The sequence below is a fragment of the Apteryx mantelli genome, chromosome 2, assembly GCF_036417845.1.
Source record: "Apteryx mantelli isolate bAptMan1 chromosome 2, bAptMan1.hap1, whole genome shotgun sequence".
Classification (NCBI taxonomy): Eukaryota; Metazoa; Chordata; class Aves; order Apterygiformes; family Apterygidae; genus Apteryx; species Apteryx mantelli.
In genome coordinates this window covers 162,838,919-162,866,235 of record NC_089979.1, presented here as the reverse complement: position 1 = coordinate 162,866,235, position 27,317 = coordinate 162,838,919, and the positions used below count along the sequence as shown (strand labels likewise).

Genomic DNA, 27,317 nt, shown 5'->3' with positions numbered 1-27,317 from the left:
ACGCATCCCAGGAAGTTTTAGCCACCTTACAACACCGAGCAGAGAGGTTATCCATGTGCCCACTAGTGCATCCACCAACCTAATTCTTTCTAAAAATGAAAGCTCATGATACGTAGCACGGATCTTTTTTTTAAGAGGTAAGTGAATGCGTTGTTCAAGTTAGTGAAAAGCATTAACGCTTTTCGCTAAGATGCAGCTTAGCGGCTGCAAGATACGTAAACTGGCCCAGAGTTCCTCTCTGAGGAACAGCCCACGGGCTGCGCGGAGCGTAGTAAGACAGCTAAGAACAGCACAAAAAAAAAAAAAAGCAGCCGGCGAGGGAAAATTTTGTTTATGGCTGTCCATTTTTTAGCAGATGTACGCGTATCCCATGGGGAACAGGAGCTTTAGCTCAAGGAGCTTTCACCGCTTGCGCCTGGCCCTCAAAGTCTATATTTGGCATCGCGGACGTACTAGAGGAGAAAGAGCGTTTTAAAGGGGATGGGGGGGGGGGTGCCGTGAGGGCTGCCTCCCCCCTACCGCCGTGCGTGTGTGTGAGTGTGTGCGTGTTGTGAGTGTGCGTGTTGTGAGTGTGCGTGTGTGTGTGTTGTGAGTGTGTGCGCCCACCTACCCGCCCCCGCGCCCCCCGGCTTTACCTTCATCTTCGAGCTCTAGTTTCTCCAGCATCCCTTCGGAGGCGGCCGGGGGCTGAGAGGGAGCCGGAGCCGCTGCCGCCGCCTGCGGGAGGGAAGAGAGGAGAAGGAGATGAGCATCCAGGCGCGGGCTCAGCGGCCCCGCGGCGGCATCGGAGCAGCCCGGCGTGGCGGAGGGGAGTGGCCGCGCCGAGGGGGCGGCTGGCGCCCTTCCCGCCGAGCGCTGAGGGGAGGAGGGAGGAGGAGGAGGAGGGCGGGCGGCGGCTGCCCCTCGGCCTCACGCGCGCGCGCGCACACACACACACACACACACACACACACGGCTCGGCGTGCGCTGCCTCGTACACTCGCGCACGCACACACACACACTGAGAGGGGGAGGAACCGGGACTCGCCCTTCCTCCCCCTCTCGGCGGCGGCGCCCGGCCCATTAACCCTCGCGCCCCCGGGCGCTCCGCCGCGGTGCCTCCCGCAGGCGCCGCCCCTCCTCCAAGCGGCGGCAGCGGCCGGCGGCGGCCGTTCGGCGCCGGCGGCGGCTGCGCGCCCCGCTGCGCCACGGCGCTTCCCGCCGCGCCTCGCCGCCGCCTCTCCCGCGCTCCCCCTTCTGCGGAGCGGTTGGTACATCCCGTTTTGCTGCAGTCGAGCCCGTTGGTCGGCAGCGGGAGGGGGAGGTAACTACCACTCACACGCGCAAAGGGGGAGGAGGGAGAGGTTTGCTGCCGCCGCTGCCCCAAGAGCTGGGCCAGGCCGGCCACTTTTCGCAGCCCGCTCTGCGGGCTGGGGTGTTCGCCTGGCTGCTTTAGACTCGGGCGGTGTGAAGGGGGAGGAGGGGAGGAAAGTCCTCCGTTTCCCCCCCCCGCCAGCCGGGGTTGGTATGGTCCTGCGCGTTCACCTGCAAGGCAGCAGCGGGGAAGCCGGCAGTTCCACTGCTCCCGGGGGGGGGGGGGGGGAGGGGGGCGGTTCGAGCTCTCCCGGGCTTCCTTGCGCAGGGGCTTGCCTGCTCGGGGCGGCGCGGCTGTGACAGGGCTCCCCGGAGCGGGCGGAGCCGCCATCGCAGGGCGCCCGCTCCCCCTCTGCGCTGTGTCCTCTGGGAACAGATGCGCTCTTTTCCCTTGCAGACGCTTCAGAAATGATCAGAGCAGCCCGAATGTCAGGGTCTTCCCCATAAGTGACGCATTTTTATGAAAAATGGCCGTGGAGCCCTCTGCCGAGGACCCCGACGGATGCCGTGCGCCCCAGCGTCCTCCTCAGGAGGCGCCTCGGCGCGGCCAGGGGCTGCGGGAGGGCTGGAGCCAGGAGCCGGCGGGTTTTCACCCGGATCATACTTTAAAACGACATCTAAAGAACCAAAAAACTGACCATCCTTTCACGGCTGTCGCTGACGCATTGATGTTTCCGATCTGAACCCGGTTGCCCTGGTAAGAGGTGGCCGAAGGCCCAGCGCTTCCCCGCGAGCGCCTGAGCGCATCACTTCCACGGCCCAAACCACTTGCTTTTACCCATTCCTTGGGATTTATTGCACCCAGCTTTAGATGTCTGCGTCTGAGCTTGTAGCCAGGGCTACAGCAGAATCGATAGAAAGAAGGAAATATCTGAAATAGATCCATCAGGTATCGTTTAGCTTCGTTTAGACACTGGCATGTGGTAAGTTACACCCAGGCCTCCTTGACTGTAACAAATAGGTCCCTACTGACTGTATAGGAAGCCCAACGCAACCAGCTCAGACGTGGGCTCGCTACAGTGGATCGTTAGTCGTACAAATGCCAGCCCTAATTAGCAAACACTTTCTGCCTTTTTCTGATTTTTTTTTTAATCTTAATGATCTGCAGCATGTTCTCCCCACCCTCTTATTTTACTCTTTTTTCCCTCAGAAACTTACTGTGCCTGCAGATTGTCTGCAAGGCTTGCAGAAAGTCTAGCCTGCTGTCTGGTCACCCCAGAGCCTCAAAGAAAGTATTGTCTGAGAAGCAGATTATTTCTCTGGCCATGGCAACAGCTCTTGCGGGCAGACATGCATGTGCGTGGTGCTCCAAGGGACTCACAGGAGCCATTTAGAGGGTATTTAAAATTTGTTAGTCCCCAAGGAAAGGCTCAGACTTCAGAAGTTCAGCAAGTCCTTCAAGGAGGGAAGGGTGAGTAGATCTAGGACAGCACAATACTGCGCGTATAGCATAGCAAAGCATGAGAGGTAAGGGAAAAAATTATGGGAAACCAGAAAGCTGTCTGTTTGCCATCTCTCAGGTCCAGAGGAGCTTCAGACAAGGAAATAACCTGTGGTCTTCACAGGACAGATGACTGCTGCTTTTTCCCTAGCTGCCTCTTTCCAGGGACGCTCCTATGGGTAGACTAGCAAGTAACAATTTCTAATTCTTCTTTACTGTAAAGATCCTTTGGAAGGAAAATCCTAAAATATTTCACTCATAGCTATATTTTAAAAAAACTTTTAGGAGTGCAAAAAGTACTGTAACTGATCAGCCACAGAGATACCAAGGCAGTTGATACTAATTTATAATATTTTCAGTCCACTAATTAAAATGCTGTAGAAGTTGTTAATTATCTCAGAGAGCTTTAAATGTTCTAAATAATTGATCTTCTGTATCACTTGTCTTGATTTTGATAAGGGTTCTTCCTCTTTTGTTAACCAAAAAAAGGAGAAAATAGGATGATGTTTGGTCAGAAATAAGTTATTAACTGCCATGATTTTGTTTCTTTTTTAACACAATGGGTATTTACTCCACATACTAATCTAGTAAACAATGGACATGAGAAAAGACAGCTCCAAGGTTGTTAGTAACTGGAAATGAAAGTGAATTTTCAAAGGTGTGCGGTGCATTTCACCTGCTATAAACCACAGATATATGTTTATAATTAGACACTTAAGCCTATTTCATGCAATGAGCTACACTGCACTGTGAACCTCAGAGCTTACTGCAATATCACAGTTTTACATTGGCAGAAACTGTATCTAGACTGAGAATACTAAGAGTAAGTCAATACAATTTTAAGGCAGTAATTTAATATATAACAGATTTGTAATGGAAACATTGTAGCTATGCCGTAGTCTCTGTACTGCTCAAAAAAACCCCAAAGGAAATTGAGAACTAAAAGCAGAAACTCGATCCTTCACTCTGTCTGCAGTCTCACAATTTGTTTAAGCCAGTCTTAGTACAAGCTGCTGATGGTGGCTTTCATTTTGCTCCTCACTTTGCATTCTAGCTTCTTCTTTTGTGCTTGTAGGCAACACGGTGAGCCAGGGCAGGGAACTGAGGCAGCTGAAAACTCATCGGGCCGAAAGAAAAGATTAGTTTTCATCCAGATCAGTTCATGATCCAGCTCACTGTGCAGTTGTACCAGGTGGCACTGGCACAAGGGATGCCAGGGGCAGGGGTGACAACGGGACCAGACCTCCTGGAGACAGCCCACTCTTAACTCAGCTTAGATCAGTGGTGAAACCACTGTCGTGTTCATTGTGAACTACTATAGCATTATATAAATTAGCAGATGTTTTGAAGGGTCTTAGATACTAGCTCTCTGTATATAAACGCTGCCTGCCTTATTACAAAAGGATTACTGGTTGAAGGTAGGGAAAAGATCTGTCTTTCACAGGAGCTATAAATCCCACTGAGATGATGTTATATACTGTAACATTCCAGTATCTGTTTATTCAGACTATTTGATCTACTGCCACAAGAGGTTTCTATTAACTATATCCTAGGGATTTGTCTAGATTAGGATTTGAATGTTTGGTTTCAGTGTCAGGTAACCCTTTTCAACTGTTTGTGATGCCAATGTGATGAGACAGTACACACTCTGTACACTAAATGCTAAACAAAAGGCACTTTTATATGATAAAAGTTTAGGAGGAAAATATGTGTAAAAAAGAAATTGCCTGAATAAATTTCTTCTTTGCCAGGTTTCAGTTCAGTTCTTACAGGGGCATTACTTTTACCTAAAAACAGGGCCCTATGACACAATGCTGATACAGAAGTTTAATATAGCAGTGCCAGCAATCTTTGTGAAGACAAGGTAAAACAAATAACTCAAGGTTGATACAACAACAAAAGTCATAAAAAGGTGGATGTAAACAAAAGAGGTTTTAGGACTTCTGGGAAGGGTAGGACTTAAATTTTAATAGGTAACTGCTTACTTTGTCTATCTCTGCTTGCTTTTGTTAATTTTCTAGGGTAAAGGGAGTTACTCGTACTCTGTAAAAGTAAAATCAGTTCTGTGGGTTATATATGCCCTTAATGATGAATATGTTAAAACATATCTGATGATCTAGCAGATCTCTTTTATGTCTTATTAAGGGAATATCTTTATTTTCATAAGAACATGCTAAGTATTTAATTTGTAGCAACAGTTCAGGAATATGAATAGCAGTTAACATCAACAGAAAACTATTTATTTTTTGAGGTAGTTTCCTGCCCATTTGCCTCCCTGAATTAGCAGGAATACATGCATTGGGATAGGGGTGGGGATCTGTCAGTGGCCATTACCAGATCAGACCAGCTATATCAAAATGCTTTGAATGAGATTCCTCTCACCTGCACTTAGACATCTCCTCGGAGTTTAGTTAGTAGTTATTCGTAGCGGAACTACTCACCCTAGGCTCCTTCTCACAGCCAGTGGAGAAACAGCCATCTCTAGGACATTATTCACATGACCTATTTTAGACAACTACTTAAGATGAAATGAATTGGTGTGCTGGACCCCATTCACTTTACTGACTAGATCACTACATCTCCATTTGATCAGATTATTCCACTTTATAATATCTATTTCTAAAGGGGAGGGAAAAGGGAACCAAGGACCTATAAACTAGTCAGTGTAACTTTGATTTCAAGATAGGTAAGAGAACAAATACTCCCATTTTTAAGCAGTTAGAGGACAGAAAATTCATCAGTAACAGCAAACATGGATGAATAACATCAAACCAATCTCAGCCATCTTAATAACAGGTTAGAAGTCGTGTGGTAGGCAGATGCAGCACGTTGTATAGCATGAGTTAACAGGGCTTTTGACACTATGTAGCATGATGCTCTCCTCAGCAAGCCAGATAGTCTAGATGAAACCACTGCTAGAGGGGACAAACATATTCCCAAGGAAGGTAGTAACCTTTCTTTATCTAACTGGAAGGGTTTGTGAAAGGGTTCCAAAGAGGTCTGTATTCTATCGAATATTCAGCATTTTCAGTGATGACTTGATGAAGGAATAATGAATAAATGATCATTACATTTTCAACTGGCACAGTGCTAAGAGAGGCTGCACTTTTACGGATAGCATTAGAACTTAAAATAATCTCAAAAATTTCATCAATGCTTGAAACAAACAGGTTGTGCTTTGATATGGGTAACTAGAGAGCATTACACCAGTGAAAATAAGGAAATGCAAAAATAAAATGCGGAAAGACTGGCTTTTACAACAGTTGCACAAGAAAAAGATCTGAGGATCCTTCAGCAAGGAAGTCTTAGGCTGGACTTCAGGAGGACTTTTTTAAATATAAGGACAGAGAAGTACCAGCATGCTTTGCTGAAAAAAACAGTGAAATCTCTACCATACTGGAGGTTTTTGGCAACAAGTTCGAAAAATACTTGTTGGGAATTATGTACGTATAGTTGATTCTGCTATGGAGGGAAATGAATTTTCAAAGTCCCTTCTAGAATTCTTTTATGTCTATGTTTGTCCAGTCTTTAGAAAAATATATTTAGTCTTTCTTAGTACGAGAATTCAATGAGAAATCTTTATATGTATGTTTTGTACAAAAGCCAGGGTTTACTAACAATCTAATACAAATGCACTTTGCTTTGCTTTTCCCTCTCAAAATGAAGTAGCTTTAATTCTAAATTGGAAAAATACTAAAACAGTTATTATTTGAGTAATGATAAAGGTTACATATTAGTCTTTGATGACTAGGCAGGAATAGAAAAGATGACCTAAAAAGAAATGCTGCTGCAAATCATAAGTCTATGAGGAACAGACTTATTCAAGCATTGCAAGAAAAGTATTAGCTGCCCTTTAGTATGAAATACGCATTCCCAGGTAAATTCAGAGCTGCTTGTCACAAAGCCTTTCCTGACTTCTGATTGCTCTTTTCATTCTGATCAATGAAGGCAGCGACACTATTAATACCGATATGCTAGCGGTGCTGCTTGTACAACTCATAGTTCAGCAATAAAACTGAATGCCCTTCGAAGTACTTCAGAAGAAAAAAAAAAAACCTACTTGCCTTATAAAACCTAATGGATTGAAGAGCAACAAGAAGGAATTCCCATCTAAATGCAAATCAAGGCAAACCCATTTTGAATGCAAGAATAAACTACAAATGGTAATTTTCCCACCATTTGCTAGTGCTACTTACTACAATTACAGTTTTATACAACTCAAGTAGTTAACAGCCCTTTTCCTGATGAGCTGTCAATGAACATTTTAGATTTTTTCCAAATTTATGTCAGATATGCCTACTCTGTAGCAGTCTGTTTGCACAGAATTAATTTAAAACATTTGTTCCTTATTTTTGGTTTAATTTAATCTGGTTTATGAAGCAGAAAAAGACGAAAGTTATCAGAAAAAAATCAGACTCCTACTTGTTTTCTGCTAGAGCATGATAACTGATATCAGTGGCTTACAACAGCTCAGAACGCCGGAATCAGCGATGCTGAGATTAGGATCCCGTCTTGGATCCCTTCTGTATTTAAAAATGCTACGTGCTCGGTGAACAGGGATGACTGTAGGTGACACTCCACAAGCGTATTATGTGGTTAGAGAATACGGCCAGTCCCAGTGTGGAGCTCTGGACCCGGTTCGGACACAAAGTCCCCCTTGCCTCCAAGATCTCGGAGTAAACAGAGCAGCTGTGCAGTGAGGGTAGAGTTTCTGCCACTCACTCTAAGGAACCTCTGTTTACCATTAACTCTAAGGAATCTCACCAAACAAACCAGTAAGGAACGGGATGTCTCATACAAAATACTGGATTTGAGCTTTTTCTTCCTGCACCGGGAGGGAACGCGATCAAATTTGTTCTAGTCTTAAAAAGCTTTTGAATTATTAGATGCTATAATCACTTCAGTGTGGTGTGTATAAAGGAAGCTGGTGACAACTCCGAGATTCCAGTTTGTTTAGAAGGCAGCAACCTAATCCTGCAGCAGAACCTGGCATTGAAAATCCACTCCGTAGCAGCACCCTGCGTTCCCCGCTGGATCATTACTGGTGTCAGTTCAGCGCTCTGTTCCTAATCTGTCAGGCCCTCAGTGAGTTAGAGGCACAGCGTTGTTTTTACATCTTATAACCAGGAACTAGCCTCCCACTGCAGGTGTCCTCAGACATAACAGAAGTGATAATATTAATTACTTGATGCAGTTAATTGATTAGTGACAGGTAGTCACAGTTGAGGATCTTTAATAAGTTAAGTGGATTGCTAAGTGGAACAACAACAAAATTTAGCCAAATCGAAACAAAGAATATAGGAATGGGTTCAGCGCTAGGAAAGATGATGAAATGGACAATTTACGTTTCTATTAAATCTTCACTGCAGTTCTAGTACTGAATGTTAATATCTATGTTCCCAGACAACATATTAACTAAAACATGCAGAGCAATTTCATGTTTTTATTGGAGACCCCTTCCTAAATATTTCCATATGGAAATGAACTTGCAGTTTAATCCCAGTGAGTTCTGCCACTGATTTAATTGAGAAACTGGATAGATTCTCATTACAAGACTTCCCTTAATCTAACATGAGAAACAAAAAAACTATTTAAGAACAATGTCCTACAACCCCTTTTCATTTCCAGTCTGAGGAAAAAAAAAGTCAGTGACAGAAGCTAAGCACCTTTAAAAAATAAACTTCAAAGAAAGGTATAGTCTAGATCCCCAAGCTAAACTCTTACAGAGAAGTCCAGACAGAAATGGAAAAGAGTGAGGATTTGTTTACATAACCTCTAATAACAGCTATATGTCTGATCCCAGTATCACTGCAGCTCAGGTAAGTCAGATTTTAGAATTAAGAATATCAATGAGGAAGTCTCTAAATAAGCCTTTGTGGACAATATTAATTCCTCAGATTACTCTCATAGAATATAGGTAGAGTCTGAATCAATGTTATCAGCATGATACATTATTAATCAAATAGCAAAGCAATTTCAATTCTGTCCTTTTGAACACAAAGTTCAAAAAGTTACATACTTGTGAGAAACTTCCTTGAGTTTGCTTGTTAAGAATATTGATGTTACAATAGGACAACCTGATTCTGCAAACACGCAGGAATATTTCTTAATATTTCAGTCTATTCCAGATTTTTTAAATGTAGTTGTCTTAAATGTTTGTTATTGTATATGCTTAAAACATATTCTTTAGCTGTTTTCACACATATGCTTGAGTGTTCCTGAGTCTCTCTGAAACAGGACCTATCTCTTACTACCCTGAATTATGGGCATGGTTGCGGGGAAAGGGAATTTACTGCAGGAGGAGGGAGCTATAGTAATCAGATAATAAGCAAGATTACAGTAGTTATGTGTGGTTGTGACAAACATACTGGTTTGATTTAGAAAAAAACAGATTAAGATAATACTAATGGTGACAAACAGGTAAGCACTGACTTGTTTAAAGTGGATGGAAAAAAAAAGAGTGAGCCCACCCTTCCTTAGAGCTTCATTTACTGGCACTGAATACAGAAGGATTACCTGTGTTAGTTAAAGTTAAGAACTTCTTACTTAAGTACTTTAGCTGGATTGAGGCCAGAGTACTGCTGAGTGTGCTACAGAACTGAAGCCGCTCTGAATAACAGCTTTTGAAAAAAAATCAGAGCCAAATTTGAGTTAGGGAAATGCATTTACTATACACCACTTCTCTTTCTTCATCTTAGTGTTATATTTCAAAGCCTCAGTCACGGAGAGTGACTTCAGTGTACAAACACTATTACACCAGCTTTAAACGATGATGTTTTTTTAAACCGAAAATGAAATACCTTTTCCGTAGCAAAGCCAGAAGTTACTTGATACCACATTTCAGGCTTGAGTAAACCCTGCAGAATTCTAGTAACTTATTAATAACATACCCTTAAAATGTAATTTTCATGATCATCATCAGTTCTGAAAGACTGGAAGCAGATATATTGAGCCTAGGCATTAGCAGCATGATTGCAGGTCAGAGTTACAAGGATGGTTTATGGAAGAGTGGAGATAATCTGCAGCTCAGAGCTGAGTCACCCACAATCTTGACAAAACTCCTTTAAGGAATTTGCATAGACCCGGACTGAACAGATCATTCGCTCTATGGCACGAGCTGCATTAAGAAGCAGATACCTGCAGGCTAAACGTAGCAAATGAGCTATTCCATAGCTGGCCACTTTCTGCCCAGCTTATCCCGGCTGAGGATCTCGACTCTGCATGCTGCTGGTGGGCCAGGGGGTAATGCAAAGTCACAGTGACTGCTAGCAGCCCAGGGCTCCAGCAGGAGTAGTCAAAAGCTGTCTCCAGAGGCGGACAGAGATCATGAAATGTATTTCATTGCAATTCTAGGAGCACATTAAACTCCTGAGACTACCTCGTACCACGCAGGGGCTGTGCATTAGCAGTAGATTTTGTGCCCTCCCAACAGCAGACAAACTACAGGCCTGATTGCCACTAATGACAAGCCCGTGGTTGACCTGTTATCTCCAGATATGTCCTTTTTTTTTTTTTTTTTTTGGACAAAAAGGTATTTTTCGGATGGCACTGAACATGTGTAGCTTTAGGACTCTAACCTTTCTCCTAAGTTAATTCCAGATCCGTTGCTGATCACTCCAGGCGTAACTTTTTTGTGCTGCTTCTCATTTATTGTTCTGCGTAAAAGAAATCTGCAATGATAGCAACATGCAATGGATATCGTCCTTCTGTCCTGCATGCTTTCCCTTTTGACAGCCTCTTAACATCATAACTATCCTTCTGTCATTTCAGGTAAGCTACCAGTGAAACCAGATCATCCTACAGTATTGGTTCTGTGGTTTGACACTGTCTGGAAGGGACTGAGGTGAGGACTGTCCTAAGCAAGAAGCATATCGAGTGTCTCAGCTAAGTGTATTATGATTACAAACAATACTGTAAAGTGACCTAGAAATACTGGTAAGAAATTCCTCTGTATTCCATGAACCAGTTCCAGAAAAAACTCAAATTAGTTCATTGCAAGGACCTGCAATACACCTCCAGCAAGCTTGCCACTATGCTTACATTACTGCAGAGCTTGTGCAGATGTGGATAGAAAAGTCTGTGTATTTGTGGTCAGTGGTATGGATGTTCATAGTGTGGATATGGCAAACACTGGATTCACAAGCACATAAGCTTAGATGTAGACTTGGTCTGTAGTTAGATGTCTGCTAAGACTCCTAAATATTTCTTGACATGCTTCCCAAGGGTGCTTTGTTCTAGCTTATCACATGTTCTTAAAGTATGGAAATAAAGCATTGCATTCAATATTTAACAGCCAATTTGAGGTTGTTTCTGTACATAGCATAGTATATCCCATCATTGGCATTAAGAAAACAGACTATTTAAATTGTCATTACAAGTATGGTACTAGTTGAGCCATGAGAGAATCTAGTCTTTCGGAAGTCAATAGAAACTTTAGCACTGATTTCAATAGAGTTAGGATTAAATTCTACCTACTATACATTAAACTGGATATGAGGAAGATCTATGGAGATGCCTCTTAGTTTCTGAAGCACACTTAAGTAGCAGACTGGAAATTCAGTATCAGTTTCATTTAAATGAAGAAGTGCGGTTGAATATTAAATTAGATAATGCAATCAGTAGTTTGAGATTTAACTGGTTGTTTCTGCCAAAATGATCATATTTCAAAGTTAATCATCTTTTGAGACAAAGAGCATCATCTTTTGAGATGAAGAGTTCTCAGAGCTTTGCACCCTTGTACAGGGAGACTACCTGTGTCCTCTGCTGTCTGCCGCAGAGGTAGCCAGTGAAAGTGCTCATGGAGGAGTAATGACAGTGCAGAGGGGTAACTGCTGCTGGCTGGGCAATCCCAAAAGCGCTCTCTAACTTTGGCCATTTGGGTCAGGCACAAGCATTCCAACTGGGATGTTCTCAGGAGATGCCCAAGTAAGGCCTTGCAAGTGAAAGACAGTACGGGACATTCCTGAAAGAAGGGGATCTGATTTGGCTTTGACATTTCAGTGGCTGTTATATTCATTTTTATTTTATTTTGATGATATTTTGAGCTTTTGGGAAAGGCATGCCGAGCTTAGAATAGATGCCTGGCTCTAGATCTCTAAAAACAGTAAGTATTTATTTAACATTGTTAATAGACTTAGGTAGCCACTACACTGGTTCATGTTTTTAAAGTAATTTTCATAGCTACTCATGTAAAAGTAAAAATGAGCAAGTCTACATTCCAGTACAAAAGCATCAGATCTGTGGCGTGTGTATATATATATATTAATCTGTACCTGATGTGCAGGACAGGGTCCTATGATAATTCTTGAAAACTATCAGTTCTTGAGAATGTCTGAATTATTTTAAAGGAAGCTCTAAACAAATGTAGAAATCAGAAGAGCAGCCTATTTTACAGTGATCTTTTGTGTAAATCTTTACGTGTGCTCTGAAAATGTGGTAGCTTCCTACACATTATTATAGTCTCTAATGTAAAAGCTGTAAAAGCTGACTGCTACAAACTTTAAATACAACACGTGCTATCTACAGTTAACTTATCTTAAGCCACTTACAGCTCTCATTCTAAAAATATCTCAGTACTGTAGAATTTTTTCATGTATTTATCATCATAACATCTCTTTGACATAGGGAAGTGTTACCCCCATTTTTGTAAATGGGAAACTGAGGCACTGGGAGACCAAGTGACTTACTCAGGGTTGCACAAGAGATCTCTGAAAGGGCAAATAGTTGTAGCCGCTTCTCTCTGATCTCCAGAGCATGCCCTAGCTACTGGCACTGTGTTTTCTCTTTTTTTAAATTCTGTTTTCCTTAGCGACTTTGAAATGCTCTTTGAATTCAAGATTTCTTCTCTAAAATGCCAACAGTCAAATGTGTGGAGCCATAAGGAAAAGAACACAGGCTGAGGACATCCTTCAAAATATAACTTCTGTAGATTTTGGATAATGGAAGAAACTAGTTGGTGACCAGCTTGTATTATGTCCTTTTGTACTGCACTGGTGCTCGGTAGCATCTTGCTGTCTCTTTCTGAAGGCGTATTCCAGGAAAGAAGGCTGTGCACCCTCTGTAGAAACGGTTCCTCACAGTGCTCCCTCAGAAATAGCTTTGGCAGTGTCCTGTCTTCACGTGCAACAAGTCCGCTGGGATGTGCTCTTGTGTGGCCATTACCAGCGCGCTTAAGGGAGAGGGGCAGGAGAGGAATCTGTTGTCTCATTTCATAAAACCATTTCTTCATCAATAGCTGTTTCCATTTACGTAGGGAGCCGGGTGCTGAGGTCGTGCGCACCGTGAATGTTTCCAAGTAAACATGATCCCAACACCCAAAGCTTGAAAGGCCAAACACCCAACACCAGGCAGATAGTAATCTTGCAGCTGCTGCCCTTGCGCTGCTCAGCCATCAGCTATTTCCCATTGTTGCCAGGAGCTCTCGTCTCTTCTGATTCTTGTGCTCTTTCCCTCTTCTAGTCTTTTCCAAACCTTTGGTGTTTTCCCCAACTCTTTTGCCACACTCAGTCTGTCCAGTCAGCTTATTTTCTCATCTCCAGTACTTGTGCTAGTTATTTGTAAATCTTTTAATAAACAGTAAAATTTGTACAAAGGCCCAGATCCAGCAAAGGGACTAAGCACCCATGTAGCTTTAAGTGCTCTAGTACTGTTGACCCCAACAGGACTACCGACATACTTAAAATTAACCACACATTTAAGTGCTTTCCTGGATCAGGGCCATAATGACATTAACATTAACCAAAACAAAATACCACCTGAGACTCAACAACATAAATACATAGCAACCTCAACCAAACTCCATACTGTAACCTTCAGACCACCTTTCTTCAGTGCCTTTTGTCATTGCTAGCTGTGTTATGGCTACACTTCAAATCTATTCTGCAAGCGTATGCTGGAAGTAGTGCTTAGGAGCAATCCTATTTAAGCCAATGCTTACTTACGGTTTTAGAATTTGCCTGGCCTCTTTTGCTAGATCGGGCTCTTGGACAATAAGATACTCAGGGCAAGGATCATGTTTACGTTTCTGCTGAACATCATATGTGCATATGTACTGTAAACTAACGCTTAGTAACTTTTTGTTCCGAGGTTCAAGGAAGAAGGCTTTCTACGTGTCACAGATGCCCTGGCTTGCAGAGATACCTGTGGAAAAGTATAATAGATAAAATTTCTAAAATCTAAGATACTAACCTAATCGCAGGCACTTGACTGTAACCCTAAACATGCAAAATGAGCAAATTAAAACCTCTTTTGAATTCTCTTTGCCCTGTGTTTTGCTCACCTTCTCCCTCTGATGCTTTTTCTCCCTTACAGTATATTGATTCTGTCACTGTTTTACACTTCAGCTTATAAGCCCCATATGGTAGGAGCCTCGTCTTATTTTTATGATAACAAAGTATTATGCATACCTTGGGCACTATACAAGTAATTATTGTCTTCCTACAAATAAATACACATGGCCCCACCCTCAGTTTCAGCTGAGAATGCTGTTGTGAGCAAGCTCAGAGAATAAATATTTTGCATTCATTTCACCAGCACAATGGAAACATTTTTCCAAGCTGCTGCCAAGATGGTATCTAGTCCTCTTCTGAGTCAGCAGCCCATGCAGCTGACTTTCAAATGGCCAAACTTGGCTGATTGTAATCTTAAAAGAAAAGAAACACAGACACAAGCTGTAGTTTTAAAGAGCTGTACTGCTCTCCTCATGCATAAGCAGATAGTGACACTACATAATATGAAAGTTCGGGAAATAAGATGTACAAAGAGAGTGTTGTTTATAAAGTTCCCCTTATTTTCTCCCAATTTCAATAGTTTATTTCATCCAGTCAGAGGAAGGGACTAAGGAAGGTTGTGAGTAAGAGACAAAGGAGCATCACTGCTTTATGTAGCCCGTGTCCAATTGGTATCAATCAGCTCTTTATATTCTTTAAAACCCTGTTGATTATTAAGGGCAGTGCATCTAAAAATACAATATAGACAAAACAGGGCCAGAAGAGGGACTGGGAGTGCTGGAGATGGTCAGGGTTCCCTCCCAAGGATGCCAGCCTCTAGCATTTTGCTTATTCCTAGCTGTGTTTTCCCTCTGGTCCAATACATAAGCAGGCCTGGTGCAAAAGAACAGGTTTGAAACTGTTCATCCTTCCTCAGTTCTCAAGAAAAGACTTTGGTCTGTAATCCCTACTGCCTTGTGAATGAGCAGCCTAGACAGTAAGTATTTTCTGCCTTCCTGAATTGCCCAAATATAGCTGGTAGGAAACTGGCAGCAGTCCTATATTAAGCTGCAGCTTTACATTAAATCAGAGTACATATCAGGCTTCTAATAGCTATTAGAGCTTACTTTCCTGAGAAGTTCCAGTCTCTTAGCAAAATAACAGGATACTTATTAAATTAACAAGTCTCAAAACTCAGAAGTAAGCTGCGTCATGAAAAATAAGTACAATGAATAAAACCAGGCTGTCAATCTTGAACCACCATCTTAAGTAATGTTACTTATTCAAAAGATACCTACTGTATGGACGCATAAGGTCAGATCCTCAGGATTAGCCTTTTTATACCATGCATAGTGCAGGACATAGGGCAATAAAAGTAATTTAGCTTTAAGCCACTAGCTCTCTATTCAAGATGCTGGGGTCATGAGTTTGGTGCCAATGTCTGACTTAGAATAGACTAGATGCTCTGGTTTTAATTGCCTTAGCTACCTACAGCCTCACGAGAGCTGTCAAAGCATCTGGGAAATTTTTGGGCTCAGCATTCTGGCTATTTGTCCTTTCTACCTAGCCTGTCTCCTTTTCATCTGGGCTAGGAGGAACGGGAATTGTAGGACTTTATGCCATTAAAATAAATTACCCACTGAGTGAATCCATAGATAGTTGACTAATTTAGCTCTGTGGCTGCAGAGAGGGTCACAAACTGACACAGACACTCATTTCCTTAGGGCAGAGAAATTTATCTTAATGTCATATAATTCCTCTACATCCAAAGATTGATTGCCATGAATGCGCACACTGCAACCAGCACACAAATATATTAGGAAACCAGTGTTTGAGGATGCTGTGACTTTGCATTTTTTTCTAAACCAAATAAGTAGTTTTAAAAAAAGCAAATTAACTGCTACAAAATGGCTAGTAAACTGTATCATATATTTTAAATACTAAAAGGGAGAAAAATACCAAATGTGGTATAAAAGATAAGACTAATAGGAAGGAGGTGAAACGACAGAACGGAGTATTAATAAAAGAGGAGCTGTAATTAAACAGTAGTAGTGTGTGGTATAGTTGAAGCTTTCTATTTTTGTAATGTTCAGTTCCACAGGAGTTTACAGATTCATTTTTTTATATTCCACTGATTCTCACTATATACTTTCCAACAATGTTAAATAATTCTCCTGTGGTCCTACACTCAATTCAGCAGAGCCACCTTGATGCTCCCTCAGAGGAGAGTGAAATCAAATCAGATGAGCTCAAGACATTTTTCCATTAATACCACACGTAACTGTTACATAGTTAATTTACACAGCTATTCATTTACTAGGTTTGCAACTAATTAGTTACATCTCAACTATTGGACAAATGTATACCATTTTAAAGCTAAATACGCTTTCACTTGGACAGCAACAGTAGAGAGAAATGTTTAAACACTGATGGCATGTTACAGCCCATAAGATCACTTGGAGAATAGACTCATCTCCCCAAAGGAGTGCTGGTATTATGGCACTTGAAACGAGCCTGGACACAATAATACTGCAGGAGCTTTCTTCACCAGTAAATGACAGCCTTTTGGGCTCTAATTTCTGTGATCAGTTTACTGTGGTGTAAGTCAAGGCTGAATCATAGTAATGTCTTGGCACACTAGTATGTTGCCTTAAACCACATGAATGCTGAAATAAGAAGTTCTTGTACATTTGCAGACTGGATTCCTTTTTTCCCAGCCTGTGCTTTTATTTTTTTTTAAGACAATGTCAGAATTAAAGACGACTTTTCTGTTCTCTTCATCAGATTTAAATATCTTTAATCAGCTTGATTATGGGGCTCTGATAGGTGGCATGGCTTTTTGGAGTGAGCCAAAAAAGGACCTGCTGCACATATCCCAGTTCCCAGGCTCCTTGCCAGCAGCAGAGTGTGATGTAATAGTCTTTCACGCTGAACAAGTTAACAACCGTGTTTTTGAGTTTACTACATTTTGGCTAAGAAACAGCATGAATAGCTTTGCCGGGAAGTGCTACTGTTGAACAAGCAGGCAGTTACTCAAACAGCCTTCTGCTCCCCACTCTGTACCTAGGATTGGAAGAGAGAGTCCCGGCTGTATGTTCCACCTCTCCTCTTCCTTGTGCTGGAGCAGCAACAGCTGTGTAAAATGGATGCAGACTGGACTCCTCCAGTTTCTCCTGTGTCTGGTATCTGCAGTTTTAACAGGACTTACACAAGCTAAGGGTAAGTCTAAGCCTATCTTCTGGCTGAGATGACATCTTTTTGAGAAAGTGCTGGGAAACTGCTAGGCTTGTTTAGAGACTGGTGGGTGACTACACAATCAGATGGAAGGGGCCTTTTGTAAATGTGTTCTGCCTTCTTCACTTCTTCTAAGCAGAGGAAGCCCAAAACCTGTTTTTCAGAAAAAGAAGGCTCAAAGGGAACTCCTCAAGTTGGAGGAGCATCCTCCCTCTCTGGCCTGGACTCTTCTCATGCAGGGAAAGAGGAAACCCGTAAAGGCTAGGAAATGATATACCACAAAAATGTTTGTGTTTGTGGGAAACAGGGAATACTGCTATTTTCACAGCGTCTTATGTGTCAGTGGAAGAAGAAAGGACAAAATGTAAACGATACAACCACAGTAAGCTCAACATACTACATTCTACTTTAAAATTCTGCAAAGCAGAAACAGGGAAAACATGTTTGTTATTGAATTTGCAACCTCTCTGCATTCCTTTCTTGGTTAGTAATGTCACTTTAGAGAAGAATTAAGTTATCATTCACCACTTATTGCCTGAAGGTTACACAGTCCAAACAACACAAGGCCAAAGTACAGAGTCATGAACTGTACAGTTAAAAATCAAGTTGCTCCTGCCCCATTTAATGTGGTGCGCACTAATCTTTCGGTTTAGCTTTGATCTCTTATCGGCTGCATTTAACCTTCTAACTCCACCACTAGAAGAAACACCTACACACACCCAGAGCAAAGCTTATATTAGGTGCTGCAATGGTGTGTTACAGACTCATCACATCTAGCTTTGGGCACCTAACTGAAGTACCTCAGTTAGAAATGCAACACCTGGAGTCACTCCCTTTATAATGAGTGCAAAGGGCTGTTCAACTCACTTAAGACCTGATTCATCCTCTGCAAATGCCTCTCTGTTGAATATAGAGACAATTAGAGCTACTATACTGTCAACTTAAGCAGCTCAGATAGGTTTCTAAAGTTAGGGGGGATAAATCCAGGCATTAGTGATTATCACAGACATCCATTTAGCATGGAGTTAATTATTTAGCTTTGTATACCATGTTGAGATGATACGCCTTGAAGCAGCATCTTCCTCTGTCAGGAACTGTCTCCCACTTTTTATTCCCCTCTCCAGAATCTGAGGCTTAAAAATCACATTAAAATAAACACTAAGCGCTATAAAAAACATGAAAGGTTTAGATTACTTTTACTGGGGAATAAATATTGTTATTTTTTCTTCCTTGCTTTCTTTCTTATTGAACAGATTTAACAGTTCAGGGCCACAGTCTCAGACATACAAAAAAACTCAATTATTTTTAGGTACACAATCAGCTTGAAATGCAGTTAATTATAACAATGGATTAAGATTAGTTCCAAGTCCTTATACTACACCTTCCTATATTCATCTGCTGTTCTGTTGTTTGGTTGGTTGGCTTTTTTATAGCACTTCAGGGTCTGGGTCCAAGGGTTCCTCTCTGCTACTGCAATACATATAACAATTGTGAATCATCACACGTTAACACCGCTAAGTAAACAATGTAATAAGTAAAGGAGATTTCAGTTGACAGTGTCCCATAGATAAGACTCAGCTTCTTTCAGATGTCAGCCTAGGAGCTTCCCCCTCGCTAATCTCTACATCTAACAGTGCTACCAGTATGCAACATTTATCATATAATTTATAGTGTGTTTTTAAGATAACTGGAATTTTCATGCCAAGAAACAGCAATCTCAGTAAACAAGTTGAGTTTGCCTTTTATAGATTTGCTTATGGTGTGTGCATTATGAAAACAAACTTTTATTAACATGCAATGGAGAAACCAAACTAGGGATTGATGAAAACAACAAAATGTTTGAAATGCAATACTCAGATCTGGGTTGTTGTCTACTGCTTGCTGTTTGCAAGGAATGCTAGGGAAATAACTTACAAGGGAAAACCAGAAACTCTGCAATCATCAAAAGACGCAACGGTCGAGCAAACACCCATCAGCTTTAGATGCATGTCCTTCTGCAGAAACTTTGCCAAATAATTTTTCCTATTAGAAGAGCACTGCAAATCTCTATGACGTCTGTTGAAAATTAAATATATAGAGCTTTGTTCCTCACTTATCTGTAGCTGCTAACATTTGCTCCCAAGTAAAGCAAAACCCTAATGATTCACAAGTAGCCCTGCACATTCACTCTTCTCAGATGTAAATGAGTACAGAAGATACAAAACAAAAGTAATCAGGTCCTATACATCTATATGTAAAAAAATATATAAATTTCTGTATCTTCTGTACAGAAGATAATCAGGTCCTATATACTGAATTTCCAGAGAAAGTTTCTCTTATACAGATACACAACCACACCAGTTTATGAACATCTGCCATGAATTTGGTTTCTTTGTTCTGGCATCTTCCACTCAACTTCATACATCCCAATCAGCAAGTAATTAGAAACAAAACAAACTTTTCAGTCTTTCAGTCACTGGAATGATCTAAGATTATGTTGGTTCCCTATTTCTGTTCTAATAGAGACTTCTCGGTAGTTGCATCACACAGATAGCCACATTCACATGCAAATAATATGGCCAACTGACTGAAGCCTACAAAAAGTATTTTTGTATCCTACAAGCCTTTGAGTTTCATAATTTGTGTATCCTGAGACTACACCTTACATGGAAAGGCAGTAGATTGAAAGGAGTTGGCTGGAGAAGGGTTACTGCTAAAGTTCCCCAACTAGAAATGTAGGCTTTGTTTTATTTAATACTTTAATTATTTACTTTTGCATAATTTGGTGTATGCTAATGAAATACACAGAAGAAACAGGATATCATATAGAATAACAGAAATGAGATGCAATTCAACAGTACTAAATACAAATATATAATTGAAGATGAATTTTTAAAATCTGCTATAAAGCAGGAGTTCATGAGGTGTAAACAGGGAGAACATGAGTGTACCAGCCACCACGAACTATCTGCATAACCTGCCCATGAAGAAGCTAACAGATTTTACAGGAGAGAGATTTCCAGTTGTGTTACTGAATGGGCCTGGCTAAGATCTCATCAAGAAAATGAATCCAAAGTGAAACAGAAGCAAAATAGGATTTAGCAGCACAACAAGAAGTCTGTATTTTGCACAGAGAGTTTAGCTTGCTCAGTCTAGAAAAACAAAGGCTGGCTAGAAGTACAACAGGAGGTGAAGAACACTGAATGAAACAGTTAACTGTAAGACCAAATGGTCATAAACTCCCCCTGAAAAATTTAGGCTGAAAAACAGAGACTTCCTAACCATCAGAGAAGGGGTCCCCAAACTAGGGTAAGTGTTTTACTAGCTGTCTGCAAACCACTTGGAAGTGATAATGCAAATACTGAGCCAGTACCTAAATGCATTCAGCTTAACAACTGCTGCTGCCACCGTTACAGTACCTAACAGCAATAGCAAAAAGTTTAGGGATTGCTCTGTTAGCATAATCAGATCCTGGAACAGCTTTCCCAAGGGCGAGCGGGAGGAAACTTCCTGCTTTTCAATAAGTAAGAACTTGAACGAAACAGAACTTGTAGTTGTTCAACAGGGAAACAGTCCTCATGAACCTTTATGCCCTTTACAGTTCTAGATTTCTAGATACAGAAAATGTTGGAGATTTTACACTCTGAGAAAAAAAGGAAGAGCTGGGGAAAGACAGATACAGCACAGTCAGCTCTGGTGACAGATCACAGATCAGTTTGCTAGTTCCATGAGGCAGTGGAACAGAAAAAGGAAAGATAGAATTAATGCAAAAAAAATTAATGGGGAAAAAGAAGGAAGGAACAAAAGGGCAGAGAAACACAGAAAGAAAGGAAGAACAGTGATGCCTGTGAGGCTCAGGCTGGCCGAGGGAGGGAGGGAGGGAGGAGGCACAGCAAAGGCATGCAGGGCCAATGCTGCAGTGCAATATATCAGAGGTTGGGATTCAGGTATTCCCAGGAACTGCTGCGTTCATGCATTCCCAGGAACCAAGCAAACCACACCTAGGAAGACGCCTCCACCACCTGCGGGGCTGGTCAGATCCCCTGCTACTTCTGCTCTTCCTCCTCTGCTCTCTGAGCTGGAGCAGAAGACATGTTAGCAGCTAGTGCCGTGACTGGTGTCTCCCAGTCACCTCAGGCTCCAGGTGCAGCAGGAGACCGAAACCCTGCAGCTCATGGTCTGAGGGGTTTTTTGATACACTCTCCTTGGTGGCTAGCTCTCTCATCAGCTCTTCTTAAGGGAGGTAAATGGGCCTGAACAAACTTTTATCCTTCTCTAAAACGGCATCTCAGCAATGTATGCTGGGATCTGTCGCCACTGCAGAACTCGATTCAGAGTAGTGCCAAAAATGGTTGCTATTTGGTAGATCACAAGAGGAGCTACTGCCTTTGGATTCCTACTGCCTTGTCAGTTGAATACTGAGAGAAGCTGAGACAAGCCTGAAGTGAAAGGCACATGAAATAACTGTTCTCATTCTGTTCCACAGAATGGATGCACAAGTCCTAGTCTTTCAGTCATAAAATAAGCAATACTTGCACACAACCCTGTACATTTCCCAATGGAAAACGGGGCACATGCTTTACTTACTGTTTTTGAGGTAGCACAGGGAGCTGGTGTCATTATAGGAGGCTTGGCTGCACTTTGGGATGGAGGCAAAGAAAATCCCTGCCCTGTGTCCGGAGGTGAAGAACAGTGAATCCGTGTTTCTAGTCTCTCAGGTTCATGCTTATAGGATTCAAGAGGAAATGTGGGCTGCTTGGTCACTTGTGTTGGGGTAGATGGAGAAGAGGAGAGGCCAGAGGCTGTAAAAAAAGGATAATTACTAAAGATCAGTTCAGAAGGAAAGCAGACAGAAATCTCAGCTTTACAGTGAACCTGTATTTTTTCATCAGCTTTCCCCAGACTAAAAAATATCTTTCTCATGCTCTTGTTTATAACATGGAGTTGCTCCACCTTCCCATTAAAACTCTTAATAATTTGACTGGTTGAGCTGTCTGATCCCTGGTATAAGGAGGCACAGTGGCAAGTTGAGAGAGCTGGACGTTTCCACCACATTAACCTCCTGTTTGATTCCTTATTCCTAAAATGACATAAAAGGACAATCATCCTTAGCACTGATATTACTTTTATTGTGATGATTTTTAATATTCCTTTGAGTCTCAGGATTATCTACATCTTATAGCAAATGGCTCAAGAACTTTAATTGTTGCTTTTTCTTCTTTTTCATTATTTTAACAGGATCTCAGCCAGCAGTTGGAACAAAATCAGGAGCAGAGGCAAAAAAATCCAGGGTATATTTCCCATGATCCTCAGTCTGCTTTCTATAAGGCTCTTGGCAATGGTTTTATGCAAACTAGATTTGTTTTCAGCAGCCTTCGAGGGGAACGATTAGTCATATCTTTTGCTGAAAATCAGTGTCAAAAGTAGATCATTTCTCTTGTAAGCATCCTGTTTTTATTTGACAGCTATATCCACCTCAGCTGTACTTTCAGGTTCTGAATTGTGATCAAATAGATCACTTAAGCTATCTTTATTATCCATTTAAGAACCTGTAGACATCTGCATCCAATTGCAAAGTTCAAGTTAAAACGACTGTGTTTCTTGGTATAGCTACACATCAGTAAATAAACAAGGATAACTCTCTCATACCAGCATAAATCATGATAGCATCAAATGCATAAAAACTGAGGCTGAATAGAGCTACATACTTTTAAGCGGGCTGGAGGCACCTATAAGATCTCTGCATTTGATTCACTTCTTGCACCCAGAGATCTGTGCAGATAATCAGTTAGTCCAGAAGGGACTTTAGTACATAGAAAGGAAGCAAAAGAGATAGCGTTTAATAAGGCTGAAATCCCAAGCCATTCAAACAAATGTTTCAGAACATGGCAGTGCCTCTTCATGATAAGTCTAGCTCATTTTCTCAGTGCGAACTTTCAAGGCTCTGCCAGAGATTTTTGCACACCCCCGTTCAAAGGCTTTGCACTGGTGTAAACACAGCCTCCCCGGTACTGTTTACCTTGGTTTCAACCCGGGGTTAAGTGCATTAGTACAACTCACATTCTACTCAAAAAGCACTTTTGCAGTCAAATGCCTGATTCATTTCAAGAACCCTGATTGACTGAACCCTCAGGAATGTTTTTATGTCATGATTTCCACCGACCTCAAAGGCTGTCCATTACCTCTCAGTGTCATGTTCTGCCTCATAGACAGCATTTTCAAAGAGAACTTTGTATTTACAGAAATTAAGCAGTACAATTCAATAATAACCAAGATGCTAGAGTCAGAAAACTATTAACTCAACAATTCAGGAAGCACCTATTACTTCAGAAACTATTATTCCTGACATGTCTGGGGGAGAGCTACCATATCTTAAGATTAAAGGAAGCAATGGGTAAAGGAGTTTAAATAAGTGTTCTTTGAATATCATTCTTTATTAAAAACAGCCTTTTTAGATGGCTTTTACGTATTAGTGACTTAAAATTAAGAGAATAGAATCATTCACCAAGAAACCTGCAAACTGATTATGCTCTAATGTGTTTTACTTAATTATTTATACTGGTATTAGTGGTGCAGTGTAATGTGTTTATTTCTTTGAATGAAAATCCTAACTCTCGCTGGAAAATTTTTGCTTTACTGGAATCAAAAAAGACCCCTGCTCAGTCCCTCTCTTCAGTCCTTTTCCAAAATTGCAGTTGCCCTCCAAGGACTTGCATTTCACTGATGAGAGCTGCAGCTCTGCAGATCGAGCAGCAATAATCACAGAACCGGTGGAGACTGGGTGTTGCAGGCAGATACAGAGGCTGGTTTATGTGACACGCCACAGAGTGAGGCAAGCAGAATAGCCACAAATATTTTGAATGTCCTCAGCCTTCTCCTGATTTCAGTGGGATTGGAGGGTGTTCCACGTCCTGAAGGATCAAAAGGACAGCTAACTTTCCTGTTCAGTTTTTGCTTACAAGCAGATTTAGATGAACAGTACTGGGGAAGGTGCTGTTATCTTCCATGTTTTTATGGATGTACAAATGTTTCCTGAGCACTTAGACTGGGGTTTGAGGTGGATGGTAGCTGTAATTGATGCAAATGTAAAACCGCTAAAAGGGAAAGAAAACCACCATTAGATCTTAAGGTCTTACTGCTGGGATGTGTTCATTCTGTGCTAATGTATTCAGCAAGTCAACAGAAACCATTTCCAGTATCAACAAGCTCTGCCAAAAGAGTTATTACCAGACACAAGGGAACCACATATTCCCTGTCCTAACAAGGCTGGCAGATCAAGTATAGAGGACAGCTATAGGACACAGGAAGAGGTGGATCAAAGGAGAGCTCTTACATCCTATGAAAACTATTGTCACCTCATTATAAATGTATAATAGTTTATTGAGCACAGCCAGGAAAGTTCCTGCCCAGGACTTCTCACAGACAGCATGGTTTCCATTTTATTAAAACATTCACTAATGGTGAGCCTCCTTTTGCATGCCAGCCTCGGACACTTGGCATGAATTTCTATAGACAATGAGTATCGGTGACTCCAGCAACTTTAATGAGAGCACTTTGGTGCTTAAAACTAGCTGTCTCTACAAGGCACTTAAAACAAAATGTCCTCAAAATAAGGCACACCTTAATACATTTCAGATTCAGTTTTTCTGTGACTCAGTTTCTGTAATAAATGTGGAAGGACAACGGTAATTATTTTGAGGAGAATTTGATTAGCTTAGAGTTCAACCTTTCATATTTAGAAGTCTACCTCACAGCATCTACCTATTTTATTTACATTTGTACAATATGGAGATTGAGAGGAATATTCTCATAAAAAATGTTAAATATTTTTATGATTATTAAAACAAAAGACTTCACTGCTGTTTACCATTGTAAACACTACGAAGCCTTTTGTAAAGGCCTGTCACATTAAAGAATGAAAATCTGCAATATATCCCCAAACCAAAATCAGTTCAAGAATAACAGAACTTTGCATTAACTTAAATCCTATTGAACTGACACCTAAACAGATGACATCTGTATAAATATAGAGTTATATGTGTGTGCAGTAGCTGCCCTGTTCTACTATGCAAGATGTTGGTTGAAGAGACAGTGAGATACAGCTATATCCCGTAGCTGAAAATGGTTCAGTACAGGGTACTAAACAGTCATGGTTCAAACACACTAAAGAAATGTCTAACTTACTGCCTTAGATGGAAAAAAACCAACAACAAGAAAAAAAAACCCAACCCCCAAACCCCTTTATACATGCAACTAAGAGCTCTCCCAGCCAACTCGGGCAGAAAATGATGTTTTGGAGAAAGTACGGTTAAAACAATTAGGCAGTAAAAACTAGCCAACAATTCTAGACTCTTCTACAATGAAGCTGAAAAAAAATCAGTATGTATGTAGGATTTCGGATAAGACACAATCTTTGCAATTGCCTGCAAACTCTAGTGGTTCTGATAATGAGATGAAGTGATATGGCAAGTAATTGTCTCTTACACTGATGTTTCTTTCATCGGAGAATGAAATGCGTAATCAAATGTGGTATCTTCATGTTAGCAGACTAAAATAGCTCTTCCGTTTTCCATTAAATTATTAAAACAATAATTTTTCAAAAAAATTAAAAAGATAGAGGGAAAAATTCTAGCAGACCATTTACTCTATATTTGGCTAGCAGAAGGCTTTGATCTCTATTTTCTCTTGATTGTCCCTGTCCAGTTTTAAGGGGGTCCAAAAGTTTTGCTTTGCTCCGATTCATCTTGACATTTCCTTTCTGGAGGCAAAACAACAAGAACAGAAAGATAACTTTGTGTTCTCCTTACTGATGATTCATAAGTCCCAATATCAGCAAATTGCCTGCTTTTGAATTAATGTAAGGAAGTAACTTACATATTATAGCATATTTCTACTCAGAATATGTACGTGAGATCATAACAGAACTAAAGAGTGCTCCGATATCTTTATTATTCCTTTACTGTATAAAAGGCATGATGCACCTAATTCACCTTACTTAACTTTAGCTCAAATCAACCTCCATCTTTACTTCCTCACCATTAGAAGTTTATTAATAAAGAAGTCACTGTTTATACAGATGATTTCCCCCCATTCCCAACATCCAAACATGTCCATTTCAAATACTGTCTTTTCAATAGCTATCATTTTTATTTTGCTTACCCAAAACACTTACGTTTCAACAAAATTCTTAGGAAGAAATTTCTCAGCCTCCTACAGAGGGTAAAGCAGTTATGTTTCAACTTAAACAGAAATGCACGCCCAGAAGCTGGAAGGCTACTCTTAATTTTGGGCAAAATGGGGCAATTTTCGGTTGTCCTGGGCCTATGACAGTGTCGTCTCCAACGGTATGTGGTGATGGCTCAGAAAGCAATTCATTGCCTGCATTTGAGCAGCTTCAGCTCAGCTCTAGCTGCACAGCACAGGTTGTTGGATTCAAGGCCCCAAGGAAGTTCTGCAATAACAGCAGAGTCCACAACTTTGGCCCACGTTAGCACACAACGCTAAGCGGTATTTAGTTTGTCACAAAACTGCAAAAATCAGGTTGGTACCTTCACCTCTTTTTCTAAATATGTGCAACTGTTTCCTTTAAATAAAGCCCTTATTTTGCCCAGCACTAAAATCTCCACCCAGCCACTCGGGCGTTCTGATCCAAAGCAGCCTTCCACTGACGCATAACAGGAAAGGAGAAAGCGCTGCATTGCCGTTCCTGTACTCCCGAGGGAAAAAGGGTGGCTGCCCTGCCACATTTCCTACGTTCCCGGGTGACACCCACAATTAGTTCTGTCACCTACATTTCATGCCTGACCTGGCAGGATGCATCTGGTGGCTTCGCTGAGGAAGGATGCTCACAGCCCAGCGATTCCTGCCAAAGCCTCCCTTTTATTTATTGGCTCCGCCACATGTAGTTCTGTCCAAAGCACTAAAATCAACCCAGAAAGAAGAACAGTCCTTGCCCCCATGTGACCCTTTGAAGCCATCTGCCCACAAATCAGGTTGCTGCAGAGTTCAGCAATGCTCCTTTCTGCTGCTGCCCACACCAGGGTGGCTTTGGGTGGACCTGCACAGAGTCGCGCTCCCCTGTGCAGGGCCCAAAGGTTATTGAC

General features: G+C 41.5%; 1 protein-coding gene and 1 long non-coding RNA gene across 5 annotated transcripts in view; one reads left to right on the top strand and one right to left on the bottom strand.

Moving 5' to 3' along the window:
- Positions 1–27,317, bottom strand: part of PRKAG2 (protein kinase AMP-activated non-catalytic subunit gamma 2) — a 232,793-nt gene that overhangs the window by 55,102 nt on the left and 150,374 nt on the right. For all 3 annotated transcript variants that reach the window (XR_001293590.2, XR_010883539.1, XM_013949658.2), the window contains exons 4-5: positions 21,802–22,016; positions 636–717 (exon numbers count right to left, since the gene is read on the bottom strand). Coding sequence is in view for 1 of the 3 variants with exons in the window: in XM_013949658.2 (XP_013805112.1) it covers positions 636–717; positions 21,802–22,016 (297 nt within the window). In the remaining 2 variants the exon portion in view is untranslated. The remainder of the gene's footprint in view (positions 1–635; positions 718–21,801; positions 22,017–27,317) is intronic.
- On the top strand, positions 680–14,054 carry LOC136991304 (uncharacterized). Of its 2 annotated transcripts, none has more exons than XR_010883540.1 (3): positions 680–1,303; positions 10,565–10,637; positions 13,880–14,054. It is a non-coding gene; the product is annotated as an uncharacterized lncRNA (long non-coding RNA). The 2 variants fall into 2 exon arrangements; XR_010883541.1 differs by lacking the exon at positions 680–1,303 and adding an exon at positions 1,637–2,050.